General features: G+C 41.7%; 1 protein-coding gene and 1 long non-coding RNA gene across 3 annotated transcripts in view; both read left to right on the plus strand.

Annotated features, from left to right (window-relative positions):
• DIP2B (disco interacting protein 2 homolog B) overlaps positions 1–10122 on the plus strand; it is a 147694-nt gene extending 137572 nt beyond the window's left edge. For both annotated transcript variants that reach the window (XM_075265875.1, XM_075265877.1), the window contains exons 32-38: positions 86–256; positions 723–784; positions 4104–4161; positions 4794–4868; positions 6360–6534; positions 6668–6791; positions 7884–10122. In XM_075265875.1, coding sequence (XP_075121976.1) covers positions 86–256; positions 723–784; positions 4104–4161; positions 4794–4868; positions 6360–6534; positions 6668–6791; positions 7884–8136 — 918 coding nt within the window. In that variant the 3' untranslated portion in view covers positions 8137–10122. The remainder of the gene's footprint in view (positions 1–85; positions 257–722; positions 785–4103; positions 4162–4793; positions 4869–6359; positions 6535–6667; positions 6792–7883) is intronic.
• Positions 10123–12317: 2195 nt separating this feature from the next.
• On the plus strand, positions 12318–14145 carry LOC142193902 (uncharacterized). The gene is made up of 2 exons (XR_012715003.1): positions 12318–12431; positions 12573–14145. It is a non-coding gene; the product is annotated as an uncharacterized LOC142193902 (long non-coding RNA).
• The last annotated feature ends 7668 nt before the right edge of the window (positions 14146–21813 follow it).

The following is a 21813-nucleotide window of genomic DNA, read 5'->3' on the forward strand; positions in this document are numbered from 1 at the left end:
TAAGTGTGGTACACTTATTATGTGAGTCTAGATGGGTTCACACTGAGATGGTGTAAAGGCGCTAATCTGGTATTGTCTCTTACAGACGAGAGGAATAAATCTGTCTTATGTACGGACTTGTGTTGTGGTGGCAGAAGAACGTCCAAGAGTTATCCTCACGTACTCCTTTTCCAAGCTTTTCAAAGATATTGGTCTGTCTCCACGTGCTGTCAGTACTACCTTTGGATCAAGAGTTAATACTGCAATATGTTTACAGGTAAAAAAAAAAAAAAAAAAGTGCATCGTATAGCGTGAAGTCAAGTCTCAAATGTAGAATTAAAGGGAATTAAATTCCCTCCTTTTTTTCACCAGTTCATTGTTAAAAGAGTTGAAGAAAGATAAATTTTACCAAAATGGGTTTAGGGACTGTTATCGCACTTGCCCTATGTCTTTAGGTTGGTCAGGCTACGTCATATTATTAGTTTTACTTACTGACTGCAATAGCAATGTCTTGTCTGGGAATTAGGAAGGAGATGTCTTCAGCACAAATAGCTGAGATCTTCAGGGAAAGGCTTCACCTAGGTACTGTACATGGTCGTCTAACGGAGCAATGACATTTTTATTTTTCATTGCACGTACATTAAAAATGCTTGAAGCCCTTCAGTATTTTGTACAGGTTGTTTTATTCATAAAGTACCCGTCTTCCTGCATTTATATAAATTGTGTCTTCATTTATTTTCCAGGGAACCTCAGGGCCAGATCCTACAACAGTGTATGTGGATCTCAAATCCCTTCGGCATGACAGGTATTTGGTTTCATAACAATACTAAAATGTATATAGTTGTTATATAAATATATAACCGTGCCTGGTCTATGCTGAGAGGTGAAAGAGCAAAAACTAGCGAGTAGTTATATTTAGTTCATGAATCCTTGCATGATCTATTATACAATGCACCCTGTAACTGGCGCTCCTTGTGCCCGTGGTGGGGGCAGGCTGCAGTGCTGAGGCCCTATATCTTTATTATTGATGAGTACACAGCAGTACCAGGCATACCAGAAATGATGGCTGTGATGGAAACCAGTAGCACAAAGGCGGTCTGCCATACAGCGGAGCTAGAGGTTAGATAGTTATACTTCCATCTAGTAATTATTTTGCTGCATATATCATTCATTAATGTAGGCCTAGTCTTAAAGGCAATGCCAGAAATTGACCTATTTTTTTTTTTTTATCATATTTTTAAAGAATATTTGGTGAGGTTTTTTTTTTTTTTAAATGTGTTATGTATTTAAAAAAAATATATCTATATTAAAAATCCTGCACTTTTGGCATTGGCCACTATGACATATGAAATATGTTGAGAAGTCCTGTTTTATATCAGAGATTTCTTTACAGCAGTCACCTCACTTATCCGCATAGTGATGATCACAGGTGGCGTGTGTGTGTGTGTAATATATATATATATATATATATATATATATATATATATATATATTAATAAATATATATATATACACACACACACAGAAGCCACCTATATGAGACTATCCCACCGACTATATGAGATTTCACATCTTATCTACCGTACTTCCTCTTTGCATAATTACCTCCACCCAGGTCACAGAGCATGCCTAGAAAACTCTCCCATAGAAATCAATAAGGTCTGCTCTAAACCATTGTGTCTATGACCCATTGTCCTTTTATAGGAAACAGGAAGTCACAGAAGGTTTTAGGCTTAATAACTAACGTTGGAATTGTGAGATTTTTTGGTTTCTTTTTTTTTTTCTTAATATAGACTTAAAACTTCTTTTATCTAAAATTCTTAAAAAATAAATTTTAAAATAAAAATGTGAAAGTAAAGCGCAATCTGTCAGACATGGTGAAAGAGTGGAAGTGACTGGCCCTCTATATGCAGTAATAATAATCCTACATAGTAATGTGTATATATCCTATGAGGTGCGGAATGATTAAATACCTTATACGTTTTGCCAGATTTTCATCACACATCCAAGTCATTACTCGTTCTGTCTAAAATGATTATCCTCACCAGGACCTCACGGGATACTAATGTCAGGCTATTGCATTTGGTGCTGGCAGGTCTGCTGTCTCTGGCTGTCTGACAAGTGACAGGATAAAACCTGCTGCAATGACCTTCATATCACAATCTATGTCTCTCATGAGCTGCTTCATGTGGTCCGTGCTTACGCCTTTATATAAGTCAAAATTCAGAATCCACAAGACTGGATGACACTGTACGGCTTAGAAGTGTCTGACATCACAAGTCCTAGCATTCAACAAGTAGTTGTTACTAGTGCCAAGTATAGAACTTGCTTCAAAGCTGCCCGTCCTCAGTTATGGCTGTCATCATGTCTGCTGGTTTCTCGGGGGCACTGACTCAGCGCACACCCCAAAAAGCGATGCTTAAACAACCATTCTGTGGACTGCGCAGTTGCCTTAAAGAACAAGACAAACTACAGTAAGAACTCATTAGACTGAGGATATGTGAAACCTTTTTCGGCAGGATCAGCCATCCCTATAATGTGTATAGGCTACTTGGCCAACATTTATTTGGCTTGTGTCGAGGGATAGACTTATTGAATTTTAGCGGGAATGATTCTTTTGCTCTTACAGAAGGTCAGAGGTGTCTGGCAGCAGATTACTTCCCTCTCCATTCAGAACACTTGCACACCTGGCCTGAGCTGAGCTTGCATGTGTATGACAGATATTACATTTGTGTGGCTTTCCCTTATAGTTGTCTGTGTCTAAACTTTCAATGTCTCAGGATGGGGGATAATAACACTCCTTGAGGAGTAGGCACCTTTGCAGGCATATGGAGACTTACAAAGCCATTTTTGCTCCACTACGGGATTATGGGGAATATGCAAATCTGTTTCCCAGGATGTATTTAGGAGAACGGTGTCTCTGTACGCTGCCTCTTAGGACAGCCCCCTTAAAGTCATGCATCATGATAAGGGGACTGTCCTAAGAGGCAGCGTACAGAGATACTGTTTTCCTAAATACATCCTGGGAATCAGATTATATTGTATATTCCCCATGTCTCAGGATAGAGTTAGTTTAAATCTTAACACCATCATATTCACATTTGTAGTACAGTTGAATACAATCTGTTTACTGTATGTAACCATGTACTTGTAGGGAGAATCTTAATTCTTTAAGCAGGGCATATCATGAAGTTCCTTGGCCAGTAAAAAATCTGTAATACAATGTATTGTTTATTGTACTGGTCTCCATATATTAGAAGGAGAACTCTTACGGGCCCCCAAAGCTCTGGGGTCTGGGTGCAGAGTTACTCCTTTGTCTTTAAGGGTCTTTTACAGATGATGATCAGCTGAAGGAGAGTTTGTCAAAGTCTTCAGTCATTGGCCAATGTAAAAAGACCCTCTGACCAGCTAACAGCAGATCACATGCATTATACAGGCCTAAAACCCTGTATTGTGTGCAGCACATACCCTGTGCAAATGTGTGTTAATGTTACTGGCATTAGTTTGTGTTGAATACACTTAAAACAATATACAGAGGAGCAGCTGTTCACCTTCACTTTGTCACCTGTGGCTAGAGGATAATACATAGAGGTGCACAAAACACCCTTGTCTGCAGCTCCTTTATGTCCACAATAGCTGCTTGGCAAGCAGGGGATGGCCACAACCCTTGGCACGCTCAGTGTTTACAGTGACAAAGGAACAAAAACGAGGTGTACAGCAGTGTCTGTACTGTCTTGTATTCAAGCCTATTAGTCCGACCTTTCCATTGTCATATTGAGACGGACTAACAGCAGGTGGCACTGAAGAGCATGGTGGTAACCTGCCATTTTTGATGCCTTTCTGGTTTCAACCTTTTATGACTGCATCTCCACAGCCAATCCATTATTCCAGTCCCCTTCATGTCTGCAGATCCTAATTCACCCTGGCTTGTCACTTGCCCCACCAGCAACAGTAAAATATATATATATATATATATATATATATATATATATATATATATATATATATATATATTTAACTTCTGAACTTTACCTACCAGGTGTTTAATATATTTATGTAGAACACATAGGCACAATAAGATTGAAAAACAGAGTAATTGATCAGTGTTTCTTTCCAATATTAAGGGTACGCTTAGTGGAGAGGGGGTCTCCCCAGAGTTTGCTCCTCCTAGAGTCTGGAAAGGTAAGCCACCACCATTTTTAATAATTACTACCTTCGCAAAAAGTATAACCCTACAATGCACCAGTAAAAGATGGGGTACAATAGCAAAACTAATACTTAAAAAGGATCTTTCACGACTTCCAACAACTCCAGTTCCTTTAGTCAGCACTGCTCCATTGAATCCCTTTTCTTCTCCTACCTGAGACTACCCACTTGACAGTACAGAGCATAATTATATCGGACACCAAAACTAACTGCACTGATTGTTCTGGAATGGTGGGAGCTAGAGAAAAAAATTCCAACTGTGGTGGAATCGGTGGAGCAGTGTTGGAGGTGGTGAAAGGTTCTCTTTGCAGTTCGGTTGTTCCCTAGTTATTATTCCTTTATAATGTGCATTTATAGCTTACTATCCCCTAAAACAGGATTCATCAACCTTTGGCAATCCAACTGTTATAGAACTACAACTCCCAGCATGCTTCACTCTCTTCTATGAGTAGCTCTAAGCTTCAGAAGTAGGTATGCTGTGACTTGTAGTTCCACAACAGCTGAAGTGCTAAAAATTGCCTAGCCCTGCCCTAGAAGTCTAAGCCTTTACTATAGTACGGTAGTTGAATGTTCACTACATTACACGTTCATATTATCTATTTTATTAGATTTTACCTGGAGTCACAGTGATTATTGTTAATCCAGAGACCAAAGGACCCCTGGGAGATTCTCATCTTGGTGAGGTAGGTGTAAATGGGGTGACATTTCTTATGGACAGTAGATGGTTTTGTTATCCTTCATATCCCCCTATGTCAAATATTTCATTATAAATATATGGACTTTGAACCATTTTGCTTCCAAGATTCATGTTAATAAAAATCACTCCTTAAATTAAAAGTTCTCTAATTTTGTAATATACTTCATTTCAGTTCCTCACAATTGTCATCATTTGCTTAGTGTCACTGAATGCGAAAACCTCTTTACATTCAGACAATGACAAGCATTTGCACTTTTCTCACACTCGGGACAGAAAGTGTAGGGAGAATTGTGGAGTAGGGACATCAAAGACCCAACACCCACAAGGGTCAGCTGTTATACAGAAAACCAGAGTACCCAGAGAAAACCCACACAAACACTCGGAAAACTCAGATTCAAACCCAGGACCCCAGCATTGCAAACTGTTCATTTAGCTCACAGAGCATTGTCTAGCAGTGGCACCGGCTTCTAGGTACGGAGCAGGACCAGCTCTCTACTGGTTTGCAGCCTCTGAATGGAATCAGAAATGTTCTCTTTCATTGTCATACATATATTAAAATGGTGAGAAGGTGAAACAAAATATTTTACTAATTTGTAGAACTTTTTGTAATTTTAGCAGCAGTACAATGGCACTGTACTTTCTGGCTATTTGATCTTTAACCCATTGTTTACATGATTGATATATTTGTGATAGGGACTTTTAGACTTAAGCAGGCACATTGTAAGGAACTTTGTAATATATCGTATCAGAGAGAAATGCCTCTATCTGCTCTTATCAGGCAGGCTCCCCTCCCTCTGCTTAACTGAGTTTCACTGTGAAAATCCCTGCTATATCTGTCTGGCAGTCATGACTCAGATTACTCATCTCTATAGAAGTCTATGGGGAGGGTCTGAGATAATAGGCTTAGTTTTATGAGCTTTTTATCACAACTCACATCAGTACAAGTCAGTACTTCTCTTTATATGTCCTGCATGTTTCTGGGATTGTTTCTAAATGAGAGACAATTATGGGGCAGATTTTCCTCTTTTTACAGAGGGGAAAATCTGATAAATAATGTAAAATATAAAATTATATAATTATAATTAATCAGAGAACCAGAAAATTGGACAAAACGCATCTGTTCTATGAAGGACTGGAATGGAACCTGATGGACCCCGTTGACTATAATGGGGTCTGTTTTTGTCACAGTGAAATTCCAGACCTGTCGGACTTTTTTTTGTCCGGCAATTTTTGGCAGGCACAAGACTCCATGCAAATGTGAACATAGCCTTATCCTTAGAAGTCAAATAAAACAACAGCTACGTATTAAGATAGTTCAGCAGTTATGAGACTGACAAATTGCATCACCTGTAGATGTTCATGTGAGGAAATAACACCGCCATGTTATTATGTAACACTATAGGCTCTGTTTTGTCATCTCCTATTGCTCAGCTTGCATTGTTGTATTTCTGACCACTGACTTCTTATTTTACCATAGATATGGGTGAACAGTCCGCACACAGCCAGTGGATACTACACTATATATGACAGTGAAAGTCTGCAGGCTGATCACTTTAACACCAAGCTCAGCTTTGGGGACACCCAGACTCTTTGGGCAAGAACTGGATACCTTGGCTTTGTCCGTAGAACAGAACTGACAGATGCGAGTGGAGGTAAAGTAATGGCTTACACATATAGTCCTATACTGGTGTCAGCAGTCTTTACTTTAAATCTGGCATCTTTTTCTTGGTTTGGTATTATAATGTATGTTTTTTGCTCAGCTACTTGTTTCCATCTTTGTTGTAGAACGGCACGATGCCTTATTTGTTGTTGGCGCGCTGGATGAAACACTGGAGCTGAGGGGGCTGCGCTACCATCCTATTGACATTGAAACCTCAGTGTCCCGCACACACCGGAGCATTGCTGAGTGGTACGTATGATGTAGATGGAGATGGATGGCTAAGGGAGATAAACAGTTAGATAAGATAGTGTATATAGGTAACATTTATAAAGAGTTAAAGTATTTGTCACCAGAACCCAGTATATCAGCCCAGCCAAGCAGTTAGATCAGAAGAGCTAAGGAACGAAGTCTCAGAGATGTTGCCCTGTAGATTTCAAGATGCAGGAAAGTTTTCCGCGTTATGGAGGAGGACTTTTGCCTTTTGTCAGATCATAGAGTGAGATAAAACAAACACATTTAGAAACTTCTGTAGAAACATTAAAGCGGTTAACCAGTTTCTCACATTGATGGACCCATTGAGATCTATGGGACAGTACAGCGGGTGAACAGCATGGCTCCCAGTATGTAAACAATCTGTCTGGGTACCATTGATCTGTGGTGATTTTAGGAGGGGGACCCTTGTAGATCGAATATCCATAGACCATCAATGTTAGAAACCAGATATTCCCTTTTAAGCTCCGATCAGAGTCCCTCTTGAAATAAAATCTATGGGTGTGTGCATAAAAAAAAAATAAAAAAAATATATATATATATATATATATATATATATATATATATATATATATGTATGTTTTATTATATATTGTTAGATAATTCTGTATATAATACCCATAACCCTGCTTTACTCGTCGTCTCCTGAACCAAAGTGGGTTAACCATATTATTATGCAGAGCAGATTTCTGCTGTTTAGCAGACATCTTGCAGAACCCCATGCTTGATCAGTTCCTGCGCAGAGCTTGCAGTCTTTACATCAAGGAATTTTTTTCAGGCGTGAATATTAGCTCTACAATACATAACATAATTCATCACAATAGGATCCATTTGCATAGTTCCTTAAAGGGAGTTTGTCACCAGAATCCAGCATATCATGGTTAGGGTTACCTGAATCAAATTGTGTCTTCCACATGAGAATTGGTGACTCCATTGCTGAGCTGCTACTACTCTATATATAATATTATTTTATGAATATGGCCTCTACTTGTAAGATTTATACAACTTCACAATATAACATTTCTTTTATAGTAAAATATTTTTTTTTCATGCTTCTTCCTTTGAAAACAGTGCTGTGTTCACATGGACCAACTTGTTGGTGGTCGTGGTCGAGCTTTGTGGCTCCGAACAGGAAGCTCTGGACCTGGTTCCTCTAGTGACCAACGTTGTGCTGGAAGAACATTACTTGATCGTGGGCGTTGTGGTGGTGGTAGATCCCGGAGTCATCCCCATCAACTCTCGAGGGGAAAAGCAACGAATGCATCTACGGGACAGTTTCTTAGCGGATCAATTGGATCCCATCTATGTTGCATACAACATGTAAAGACAATAGACTTTAAATTAACCACTCAAGGCATACAACCGGGTTATTATTTTTGTCAAAATTTTCACGTAAAAAAAATTCCAATGCTTGATAATAGTTTAAAACGTGTGTTATCTTTTTAGCATAACCTCTAGTAGATCATGGTCTGTCCACATTACTTACGAAAGGGAACACTGTGCTTCGGTAGTATTAAAAAGCAAGTCACTGGACGTTAACTGTATCTTAGCTACAGAACGGTCGGTGGGGGTACAGCATTGGTGGTGCTGGCAAAAAGTGGGCCTCCTGCATGTACTCTTACCTAGTTCTTCGGTGGAGATTTATTTAATTTTGAAAGGATTTATTTTTTTAAAATCCTTCCTATTTGCAGCTGTAGCTTTGTTTTGTCTTCTTAACTTAAACTTAGGTAGTAAAACTGCTTCTTCATAATGGTGCCATGAGTGCCCCGCTGCCGTGGAACAGAGCTCACACACCGCTGAGCCTCCGTGCCACTAGGGGGCGTTCAACTTAGGGAGAAAAAAAAAAAGACAACTGTGTAGAATTTAGATTTTTCATTAGATAGGTCTTAAATGTAAAATATTCTGCCTATATTTTAAATATGTAAATATTAATATAACAATTATCAACATTCAGATCCGCTTGTGGTAAATATGGAGGTGATGTTGAATTGTTCTATGGCAATCGCAGAGGGTTTAGCATTTTTACTAGTTTTCAGTATAGGCCGGGGCAGGCCGGCTGTAGACTGACCAGGCTAGCACTTGTTCACACGCTGCGGTGAAGCTAACGTTTGCCTGTCCCTGTTATAGACAATGCAAGTGATAGAACGATTGTCTTGATCCATACAGAAGTATTTTGTTGCCTACTAATATATGTTGTTCTATATATGCTGAATGTTTTAATGAATTTGTCTTTTTGGAAATTTGCTAACTACTCAACCGTATTGCCAGCAGGTAAATAACAGAACTTAATATCGATGCACTTTCTCATTACTGCCTTCTTTCCATTGTGGCGAGAGAGCAAGCGATTCTCTTCAGTGGCTGAATAATGTCTACGATCTGGATTGTCCTCATTCATTCCCGGCTTCCATATACTCCATCTTACTTCCAGCTACATCCATATATGCACTCTGCTCCCAAGACCATTCTCAGTGGTAACGTGCCATTGGGCTTGGAGGACTTGTCTCTGTCACAGTGATTGTACATTATGCTGGCAACTAGAATGATAGTTTTCTCTATGTACACTGTGGTGACTACTGCTTGTAGACGTATCGTCAGCTGTCATTGATGTACATACTTGTAGTTCTTATTCTATTCACTTGCCAGAAAGCAGTATCCAAGCTTAGGAATAGCACTTAGCACATTCAAGTGGTTCCAAGTACAACAGATTTACTAAGCTGCATGTCGCATCCATCTACGAGATTGGCAGCCTGATGTATAGTATCTGAGCAGATCCTCCAGAGGAGGGCATGTCATAAGGTTATCTCCTTGGCACCTTAACCAGGGCATATATGTAACCACACACCTTTGTAGCACACTGTAAAGCATTACTACATACATGGGTATGTTCTCTTCTCCCATATGAATGTCTGTGACTTGGCCATATTTGCTAGGTTCTACCTAATTTCCTTGTCCACGTTCTCTTGATAAATCACATTTATTTGGTAAGTGTAAGGCCAACATTTTACCGTGCATGGTTATTTTATCATTAGCTGTTTTCTTTTATATCCTTACTATTACGGATCATATTTTAGATGTGATTATTGAATTGGGCCACACAAAAGCTGTGAATCATAGACCATACTCGGTATCTAAAGAAGTCCTGTCATGATGGAAGTTAAACAACACCTACTGTTATAATATATCGTATTAATAAATAGGATATTGGAAACTTTAGAAGACATTTTGGGGGAATGTGACATCTTCACCTTCCAACATTAGCTCTTCCCCTCTCCCTGCCTGTAGTAACCTCCTCACTAACACAACGCAGGTCTCCGGTGACCTCTTAAGGGCTAGTTCACAGTGGGCATGGTTAGGCATATTTTGGTGCTGATTTTGATGTGGGAATCCGCGTCAGACTAGGACCAAAATGCGACTGTTGCAGCTTCCCGCTGTGGAGTAGGCCCAAATGAATGGGTCTAGTCTGGAAGGTGCTGTCGCGAGGCGAACGCGGGGGCTGAATTCGCCTGAAGAAAGGGCAGTTTGCTTCTTTTTTCCGTGAGCGGGAACATACCACTCACGGAAAAAAGGAAGCTAGTGGTCTACATAGACCTCTATTATGAGGTGGTGGATTCGGTGTCAAAATCTGCCCCCTCTTGCCCCGTGTGAACGAGCCCTAATGCATACAAAGGTCACAGGAGGCAAGAAATAGACATGTCAGATCCAGCATAGGATTGATAGAAGCAAGTAGATTTTGTTTTCTTGAATGTGACTGGTCTTATAATATCTGAAATCATCTCTCCAAAGAAATACATGAATGCAAGCATTAGCACATTGGGTGTCATTGTACGTGAGTGATCCATTCCAGTGGCCGCGGTTATATTGTGAGCCTCATTCCACTTATTAGGTATAAACCAAAGTCTTAAATCACTATTCAGTGGTCGATTGTGATCCAAGAGCCAAGATCAAAGCTGCCCATAGATATTATATATTTGTCAGGTCCTACTGGTTTAGGATTAGAATTGAATCCTCCACTGACATCGGAAAATAAATCCCAAATTTTGGATTTTTCCGATGTGGCCTGAATGTTTGACTCAAGATAAGTGGCATCAGAAGCGTCTGACAGCAACTTCTCTCGCATAGAACTAACTTGCTCATTGATATTGACAAAGCGTGTGTTAGAAGACAAAAATCTATTCTTTTAGGTGTGTGGTCAGGTATCAGATGATCGTACCCCTAAATGAATGAAATTTCAACAGGATCAGCCGGCCACCTAATTTATATGGGGGTGTCCTGACTTCCCCTGCTTGCAGATGTCGGGGAAAATCAGGATCAGTCTGTTGGATTTCAACATGCCCAATCCTTGTTCCACAGAGAGATAAGCCATTGCTAGAAAATTCTAGTTGCAGTTTATTCTCCTCTCCCAACCTAGAACATACACATGATCAGCTGAGCGTGCATGTGTTCGGGGATGGGCCAAAATGACTTTCCCAACCGAGAACATACACATGATCAGCTGAGCGTGCATGTGTTCGGGGATGGGCCAAAATGACTTTCCCAACCGAGAACATATACATGATCAGCTGAGCATGCATGTGTACGGGGATGGGCCAAAGGGATTAGCTGACGGCTGAACAAGTGCGCAAATGTATTGTTAAAATTGCACAGGGCTGCTAAACCAAATGCCTGTGTGTAGGAAATAATTTGTTTTGCTGAGATGATAATCGATAATATAACACACGAGAGAGAGGGAGGCTTGTCTGCACATTGCTAAGGACCTAAGGAGTGAATGTACGTTAAAACTTGAGGACCACTTAAGGTGGAATGATTTGCACAAGCTCAAAGATTTTTATAAAATATATTTGAAAGTTCCACAGTTCATCTATTTTTCTTACCGCCATATACTGTGTTCTTTGGGGGTTTGGCAAGCCCTACCAACGTGGGGGAGGGGGGGTCTTATTTTACCAACCGTTTAGGATGCGGGTTTTTAACCGTTATATATTACTCTTCTGTACGTCACGCAGATTAATTTTTTTAAGGCACCAATGAGTTACAATGTCCTGCTTGTTTTCAGTAAATTATTTTAGTTCACCATTACGTTGTCCGATTGTAGCAGGGACATCAGTCCTGACGTCAGTAAACGTTCCTTTCTTGTGTGTTTTAGTTCAGTACTCCATATACGTTACAATGTTACTACTACCTTGTAAAGACACGGAGCATAGCAATTCATCCATGGTTACAATTATGTGATTTGTTTTCTATTTTTTATATGTTGCCTGTTTACATGTACACACAGGTTTTTATACAGCCAGGATAGATCATGAGTGGACCAGATCCTTCTAAATATTCTTTATATGTAAGCAATGAAGAACTACACTTATTTTAGCCCAGAACTGCTGGATCATAGGAGCAAAACCCCTTTGTGATCCTCAACAGATTCCTGGTAACATTTTATTTCTTACACAGTGCATTATAAAGTCCAGGCACACCGCCGTTTCTGAATCCAGAGACATTCGATGGGGGTCTCATCTCCCGAGTCTGACAACTTCTGGATGACTACCGCTTCCTTGCCGTGTAGCACATAAACCGCAATATAGTGAAGCATGCAAAATAACCCAGATCTGAAGAGAGATTTAGATATAGGTATTGGGGGGGGGGGGGCACTTACTGTTGGTTACATGTGATAACTAGGTTACTGTCTATACATCATATATAGACAGTAATAACTCCCTATTGCCACCTTTGCTTTCTTAAATAAGACACTATTAGTGTTTTCCCCACAAGACTTTTAGAAACTTTTCTTAGAATTCCATATTGTACCGTTCGTCTGTGACTCCCAAGGCTGTGCTGTCCGTAGCCAAACCACTGACTGACTCCTCTGCCTTTCCCACAGCCTGTCTTTGACTCGCACCTTTCTAAGTGACTGAGAGTCTATCAGTAAAACTCCTGTAATTCATTAAAAATTAGCTAGTGATTGAATATGACAAATATACAACAAACATAGAAGACTGACGGCAGAAACAGAGCCCATGTCCATCTAGCCCTCGCTGTATGGTATTACCATTTTATCTTTGGATTGGTAAAATTCTTAGCTTGATCAAAGACTTAAATACTCAGTAACTTTATTTTTTCCCCCTCACTCAGGCTCCAACCAAAATTGGCCCTGAGTCAGACTCGTACTCCACGGCCTTGCTAATTCGGCCAGTTACTAGCTGCGAGGGGTGTAGCTTTGCGATGTCATTGTCCGAAAGTGTTGAGTCTATAGGGACTGTGTAGGGATGCAACCATTTGCAATTGAAACGGCGACGCTCAACTTTAAATTTATTCATCAATTTCTGGGAGGAATAATAGAGGAACGGCACAAAGCAGAGTTCTGAGAAAAGACCTGGAGAAAGTAAACCAAACATGTCAGGAGTGGTGACACATCTGCTTTCAGTGAGATCGTTCATAGAATGATATAACTATCATTTATTCTATCAGAAAGTGACTGAGCATGTGCAGCCTCCACTCCACCAGTATATGGTTATGTGGGAATATATACTGTATATATTGCGGGTATAGATCTGTACTAGATTGCCAGAGGCCATGTATGGGCTGAGCCAAGGCTTTATTATTGACATATGGTCAGGGACTGGGGGGGGGGAAGGGGAGCTAAACCGAATATGGCCACATGTGGCTATTTCAGAAATAATGTGAGAATGTGGTGCCTGCAGCGAACAGCTGATTATACCGGGAGAGGCAGCGTATCAGCCAGGCACATAATATTAAATGGCGGCCATTCAAATGAATGGCCATCCTTGTAATGCAAGGGCAGTTTGTCGGCCACAACAGGAGCCACTCTTATAGAGAGGCTCTTTGTGACTCGTAAAGGGGAGGTCCTGAACAAGGGATCCCCTCTATGATGTCCATATGCCCTAATAGGGCGTTTGGACAAGGATTGTTTTCACGAGAAAATCCCTTTAATTTTGGGTCCTCCATTTTAACACCTGGCCATGTGTAGACTATGGGATACAAGTATCTGGTTTCCCATTTGCCTGTGTAGTTCCTTGTGTATTACATGAGTCCACTCTTTGGCTATTCCGGCCATACATTCCTGAGTTTACTCACTGATCTATACTTTTTGTTGTTGTTTTTACAATCACTATGAATCAGATTAAGTAAATGACTTGTAGGTTCGCCTATTGGACATTGTTCAATGTAACATGTTTACAAGCAAACTTGAACCTTTTTGTATCCTTGTAACGTGTGCCGCACAGTTTTACCACTTGGAACATTTCCATTGCCGTTTGCTTTAGCTTTACGGATGTCCTATTGTCTTTATACCAATCTTATGTAAATAAAACTAGTTTGTGCTTTATCTTATTCTGTTTCACCAGATTTTAAGCAATGAAAAGTTCTGCTGTTCTTATACTAATGGTTCTGTGTTAGCTGGAAGAGAATTGGAAAGATCAAAACCAATCGACCTCCATATGGTTTTAAAGAGGAAATGTTTTTGATGACCACAATTGTTTGTTAACAGATCTGGAAAATATTAATATAAAATATGTAATACTATTCTATATCTGCCGTTTTTATTCTTTTCATGCTGTGGGCACTGCCCCTCCAATGCGTAAAATACTGATAACAGCAGTGTCCCAATTCAGTAGGGATAAACTGCCCAAGGCCCCGTGCATATGGCCGAGTATGCATTCTGTTATACCGATCCATTTTGTTCTGGATGATTCTAGAGCAGGTCCTATCCTCTTATCATTGGAAGCCTCCATAGATGTGAACGCATAACAGAATATACTCAGATGTTATTCCGAGTTTCATCCAAGTGCATTCTGCTGAAAACTCAGCCCTACATCGGAAGCAGACTCTGTCGTGTACATAGGGTCTTAGGTCTCATTTAGGAAGCTGGAGATTCCATGGCTGTATGCTGGTCGATTCAACAGCCAGCAAATGGCCACATAGACCTTAAGGTTGAGGCCCTAAGTTGCAGAAACGCAGTTTTTTTTGTTGCAGAATTTGTTGCATTTTTATTTTAACCAAAGTCAGGAGTGGATTGAGCAGAAGGCAGAAGTATAAGAACTTCCTATATAGTTCCCATTCCTTTTGTAGCCATTCTTGGTTTTGGCTCAAACAAAACACAGCAAAATCTTCTACAAAAAAAGCTGCGTTTCTGCAATGTGAGGCCTCAGCCTAAAGGGAAGTTTGCCTGCTGTCTCTTCTTCTCACTTCCTGTATTTCTCCCAGCTTGCTGAACGGGACACAATGAAGTATCACAATACTTATGCAGATCAGATAATATGCACATGCTTGTAGAAATCGGACTCAGTGTTATCTGTGTGTTTACATAGACAGATAACAGACAGGGCTTTATCAGCAAACTGCAATTAGCTGAACTGATTGCCATGCCGGCAGAACAGTGAGGGACGTCACTTGTTCTATCACACAGGTCTGTGGTTATGGAAACGATGTGTAAACAATGGGAGGAAGAAGTTCACATAGCAGGCAAACAAAGCAACATTTCTAAAGCACTGTTTAGGAAAAGTCTTCAATTTACATAAGCTACCAGTATAGATAGGATCCTTGAGATGGGAATACCCCTTTTAATGGATATATTCACACGATCAAACTGAGAGAAAGTAGAACTTGTATTTCTTGGCCTGATTTCATGAATCCTCAATAGCCTCGTGTCTATGAAGGATCTGTGAAAACGGATTACCCTTCCAAGTACACTCAGTTGTTACAAAGTGTGTAAAACTCACTTTAGCTGAACCTGTCCGTCCATATAATCAGTGGCGTAACTACCACCATAGCAGCAGAGGCAGCTGCCACAGGGCCCGGGACATTAGGGGCCCGGTGACAGCCGCTACCACTGCTAACATTATTCTCGGGGGTCTTTTCGGACGCCCGAGTATAATGATCGGGGCCCCCTGTTGGTGGTACGATGCTGCAGCTACAGCTGATACACAGGAGCTGCAGGTCTGGCTCCTCTCAGCGCTTCAGGAGGCTCCCCCCCTCTCTCTCCCCTCCCTTTCTCTGGCTGTCCTCTGCCCACCAATGAGAGGGCTGAGGAGAGCCAAGGAGGCGGGGCTTTATTCCTATACAGGAAATGGACCCCTACCGAGCTCCTGCATGCAAGAGAAGAAGCTCCAGGAAAGTGAAACTAAAAGAAGAAAGCACAGGTACATACTGGGGTTACTATACTTATTATTATCAGGCATTTGAGGTGATTAATTTTGTTTTAGTAACTCCATGTGCCTCATATTAATAGCAATTAACCCCATCATGTCCCTCACATTAACCCCTGTGTGCCTCACCATAAGAGTTACTGATATGTGAGACCTATAGGGGTAATAATAATGAAGATACTTTATTATTACCTCCATGTCTCTCACATATCAGTAACTCTTATGTGAGGTACACAAGGGTTAATGTGAGGGACATGATGGGGTTAATTACTATTAATATGAGGCACATGGAGTTACTAAATTGTAACGCACATGACCAGACTTTTTATCCACAATTGTCCTGGTATAGCGTATGGGCAAAATACTGTGTGCAGGGTCCACTATGGGGCATAATAGAGCGCAGGAATGCATAGGCAGGACTCGGTCGAGATCGTGGGGGGGGGGGGGGGGGGGCATGTCAAAAGTTCGCCACGGGGCCCCGCCATTCCTAGTTACACCACTGCATATAATACTAGATTAATTCGGGAAAGGGGGGCTCCAAAGGCAGCCAGTGTCAGAGCTACAAATCAGACCGTTTGCCTGCTCCGAACCTGCCAGACATTGCAGTCCTGACAGAATTGGAGATGTGAAAGCACCTCTTTAAGTCTGGAGATGGTGGCACCTTTATTACACCCCCCGTCTCTTGCTCAACCATTTCTACACACTTAGAAAGAAATTTGATGTCCCAATGCCCATTACATGTCCTGACATTGACCGTCAACAAACTTCACTTTTGTTAGCTGTGGTGTTGTGACCAAGAAACCTGGACTGCTACACACTGGAGATACATTGTCTTTGACAACAGTTTCTGTTTAGGATCTGCTGAGAGTGTGTTCTGTGTATGGAGGCCTTGTGGTAAGCACTTCAATCCTGCCTTTGCTGGGAAGTAACACACTGCCACAACTGCTGGTAGGTCATATGGAGAGCCAGTACATTCCACAATTGGTCACCCCTTGTACTGATATGAGGGATACTAACAGCTCAGCCTACGTTCACATTTGCACCAGTCTCCAGTGGAGACTTCGTCTCAATGCCTGCCTAAAAGTCGTTGGAGGAAAAAGTCCTGCTCGGAAGACCCCACTATAGTCAATTTCAGTGGTCTGCCTCTTCATTGTTGTCGTTCTCTAAAGGATCAGTTCAATGGACAGGTGTTGCTGAACCAGGCATCATGTGCAGGACATCCTGAGGCCACATGCGATGCCTCTCATGACAGGGTTTCCAGCTGGCATTTATTGGCAGGATAATGTTCACCCACACCCAGCAAGGGATTCCCAGGAATGTCTACACCAGATTACACCACGTCATTGACCTGTCAGTCACCAGATTTATTGCCAAGTGAGCATTTATGGAACCATCTTGGAGACAAGCTTGGCAACTTAAGAGTGTGCAGAACCCATAGGCCTCAATGCCCAACCACATCTCATCTTGTACACAGGCTAGAGGAGACCCAACAGGGTACTAAAGTCTCTCTTCACACTAATATCACAAAATTATCATCATTACACTCACACATAGAAAGTTTCATTCGATTATAAACATGTTATGGGGTTTTTGCGTCTTGTTCCCTGTTCAGCTTAGTCAGATCCTTAACATCCAGCTGTAGAATGTGATGCAGTAATGCAGAATTTATGATATCCCCAGGAATGTGAACCATCCTGGTAATGTCTCTCCTTGCGGTTACAGATCACAATACTTCTTCTGTCAGGGTTCAGGACTCTGTACAGGTAGAAAGAATCGCAAGTGTAGCACTGAGTTCTCTTCTGCGGACTTTCTGCCCCATTGTTCCTATATGTAAGACACCAGCATTTCCGCAGGTAGAATTAACATGCTGCTTTTCCTCTGCAGATTTTTTTTCTGCAATGTGTGAATGAATCCCATCCACTGTGCAGGTAATGTAAATGTAGCATTTTTCATGCCGCACCGTTTCCAATGCAACCAAAATGCTGCGATTTTGCAATGTGGGGCTTAGGGTATGATCACGTGAAGGAATTTGGAGCTGATTTTGATACAGTTCCCACCTTAAAATACGCTCCAGGTTCTAGCCTGAATCTTCCGAACATGTGGTGCGAGATTACAGATGATTTGCCCCATTGTTGCCCCTGAGGTTAGTCAGTGAGTGAACATGAGGCAGGATAGATAGTACAAGGCAGTGAAGGGGATTCCTCTTCACTTTCCGCGGTGTGAGCAGCCCCTTAGGATCCACTTTTGATGTTTCATTTAAAAAAAAAAAAAAATTGAGTGAATTGAGTTTTAGAAAAATTTTCTATAAAATATTATATTTTCTATTAATATCTCCACTAAGGTAAAACTGTTTTCCAGGAGCAAGATCATAGGGGCACGTTTATTAAAGGGGCTCTATCACTGGGAAAAGTCATTTTTAACTAATCGCATCCTTGCATAGGCTTTAGTAAGGCTATTCCACACCTACCTTTAGGGTGCATTCACACTAAGTATACGCTGAGCTGATTCTGAACGTAAAGCACGTTCAGAATCAGCTCAGCATATACTTGGTGTGAATGCACTCTTAGTATGTAAATCGCCTCAGGGCTCATTCACATCTGCGCCCGGTCTCCGTTCTGCAGGTTTCCATTTCCTGCACAAAACAGAGGCAGGAGACGGAAACCTGCAGGACTCTTTCATACCCATTCATTTGAATGGGTTTGAAAGATGTCCGGCCGTGAGCGCCGGTGAATGTTTTATGCTCTCCGCCGTGAAACCGTTTTTTTTTAAATCGGACACAGAGTCGGACATGCAGTACTCTGTGTCCGATTTTCAAAAAACGGTTTCGCGGCGGAGAGCATAAAACGCTCACCGGCGCTCATGGCCGGACCCGGTCTGATAGGTTTCCGTCTTCTGCATGCATTAGACGGAAAGCTGAGAACAGACTCCGGGCGCTAGTGTGAACCTAGCGTCAGTAGTGTTTGAATAAGTCAGTTTTTATTTACATACTAATTAACCTCCAGTGTGCACAGGAAGTTGTCAGTCAGCTCTCTATGCTGTGTATGAGAGGAGGGAGGAGGAGTCAGCAGCAGCCTGTGCTGTATATACAGAAGACAGGGCACAAAGAGGCTTCCGGGTGCACCGATAAGCTAACTAGTATATGAATTTTCCGCTAGTGGAAAAAAAAAAAAAAAAAAGCTAACGGCACCCATTGAAGTCAATGGGAGGCTTTCTTTTTTTCAGCGCTAAAAATTCAGCGCCATTTTCCTTCATGTGATTGGACGGACCCTTAGGGGACCAGGGAGGTACTTGTTAGTCTTGTGCTCTTCTAACCACTGTCGGACATTTCTACGCTTGTGACACATCCATTGTCTTGTTGGAAGATTCCATCTGTCCAGGGAAGACAAACTTGTAAGGGTGTAAACAATCTGCAAGGATGGATCCATACCTGAATTGGATCAGTGGATGAGTGGGCGCAAACCATAGCACTGCTGCCCCCAGATTCTCCCAGCAGTGTTTGCAGGGTGTTTGTTCTCGCCTGACACACCAACGTCCATGCATTTGATGAAGCTGATAACAACCATGGCCAATGCAGATACTACTGAGCTAACGCTAGGTTCACACCTGCGTTCTGGTCTCCGTTCTGTCAGACCGGGTCCGGCCGTGAGCGGCGGTGAGCGTTTTATGCTCTCCGCCGCGAAACCGTTTTTTTTAAATCCGGACACAGAGTACTGCATGTCCAACTCTGTGTCCGGATTAAAAAACCCAGTTTCGCGGCAGAGAGTATAAAACGCTCACCGCCGCTCAGCTTTCTCACCCATTCAAATGAATGGGTGAGAGAGAATCCTGCAGGTTTCCGTTTCCTGCCTCTGTTTTATGCAGGAAACGGAAACCTGCATAACGGAGTGCAGGGCGCAGATGTGAACGAGTCCTTATTGGAACTTTATTGGAACTTTATAATTGCTAGTATAGGTGCAGTGACCATCCATCTGCAATAGGACTTTCTGATCTGCTGCTTTAGAGACACGTCTGGTGGCCATCTTGCTCATTTCCACTGCAGCTTGTTGGCTGACCCTCACGCACCTTCATAGCCATTGCTCACTGGCACGTGGTGCGCTGTAGTTTTCATCTGTTATTCCCAATGGTGCCATTCATCCACTCACAATACACATTCACCACAGCAGCATGTGAACAGGTCACAAACTGCACAGTTTGATAAATACTGCCATCTATGGTCCAGCAGCCAATATCATATGGGTAGAAATCACAGCAGACTGGCCCCCTGCGAACTACAGACGCAGCACTGTGGGATATGAGATATAACAAATCTACAGTCAGTGCTGTAAGGTTAAAGGGGACTAACATAATAGGTCATCAATATGTGATCAATGGGTCCGGCACCAAACTGAGCTGTGGAATCCACACAACACATATTGATGACCCCAGTCCTAGAAAATTCCTTTAAATCAGCAGTGTGTGAGTTATTGCTGCAGGATTCACTGATAGCTTTCAGCTGGGGCACCATGTAGAAACCAGTAGAGACTTTGAGTAGTGGTCTTCCAACAATATAACGGCTGATACTACATATACACCAGCATGGAGACCATTATAATAGCTGATATTCCATATGCTGCAGTGTATTCCAACATTCAGAGCATTATGGTTGTTGAAATGCTGTATACCCATCATACAGAGCATTTTAGTGGCTGATCTGCCATATACTCCAGTACACAGAGGCTGATAATCCATATACTCCAGTATATAGAGAATTACAGAGGCTGATATTCCATATACTCCAGTATATAGAGAATTACAGAGGCTGATATTCTATATACTCCAGTATACAAAGAATTACAGAGGCTGATATTCTATATACTCCTGTATATAGTGAATACAGTGGCTGATATTCTATATACTCCTGTATATAGTGAATACAGTGGCTGATCTGCCATATACTCCAGTATACAGAGAATTACAGTGGCCGATCTGCCATATACTCCAGTATACAGAGAATTACAGAGGCTGATATTCCATATACTGTACTCCAGTATATAGAGAATTACAGAGGCTGATATTCCATATACTGTACTCCAGTATATAGAGAATTACAGAGGCTGATATTCCATATACTGTACTCCAGTATATAGAGAATTACAGAGGCTGATATTCCATATACTCCAGTATACAGAGAATTACAGAGGCTGATATTCCATATACTGTACTCCAGTATATAGAGAATTACAGAGGCTGATATTCTATATACTGTACTCCAGTATATAGAGAATTACAGAGGCTGATCTGCCACATACTCCTGTATATAGAGAATACAGAGGCTGATATTCCATATACTGTACTCCAGTATATAGAGAATTACAGAGGCTGATCTGCCACATACTCCTGTATATAGAGAATACAGAGGCTGATATTCCATATACTCCTGTATATAGTGACTACAGTGGCTGATATTCCATACACTTCAGCACGCACAGATATTCCATACACTTCAGCACGCACACCACTCCAGTGCACACAGTGAAGCAGCGGGCTGGCCGTGTCTGCACCGGTCACGCTGTGAGTCACAATGACTCTGTGTCACGTAATGCAATGTATAAGGCGAGTGATGTCAGCCTGCCTGGAAGAGGCCGTCCCATAATCCTCGGCTATATCTGGCTGCAGCTCCCCCTCCCTGCAGAACAATGAGATCACCGCTGACTGTGAGCCATACCTGGGAGCGTACCAATGTTACAAATACAGAGGGGGGAAGCAGGTCAGCGTACAGTAGTACTGAATAGACAGTATATTCCCTCCACCCCCCTACAGGCCATTCATCCGGACTCCCAAGCGGAAGAGGAATTACCTCCCGCCTTTCC

The sequence above is a fragment of the Leptodactylus fuscus genome, chromosome 2 (assembly GCF_031893055.1).
Source record: "Leptodactylus fuscus isolate aLepFus1 chromosome 2, aLepFus1.hap2, whole genome shotgun sequence".
Classification (NCBI taxonomy): Eukaryota; Metazoa; Chordata; class Amphibia; order Anura; family Leptodactylidae; genus Leptodactylus; species Leptodactylus fuscus.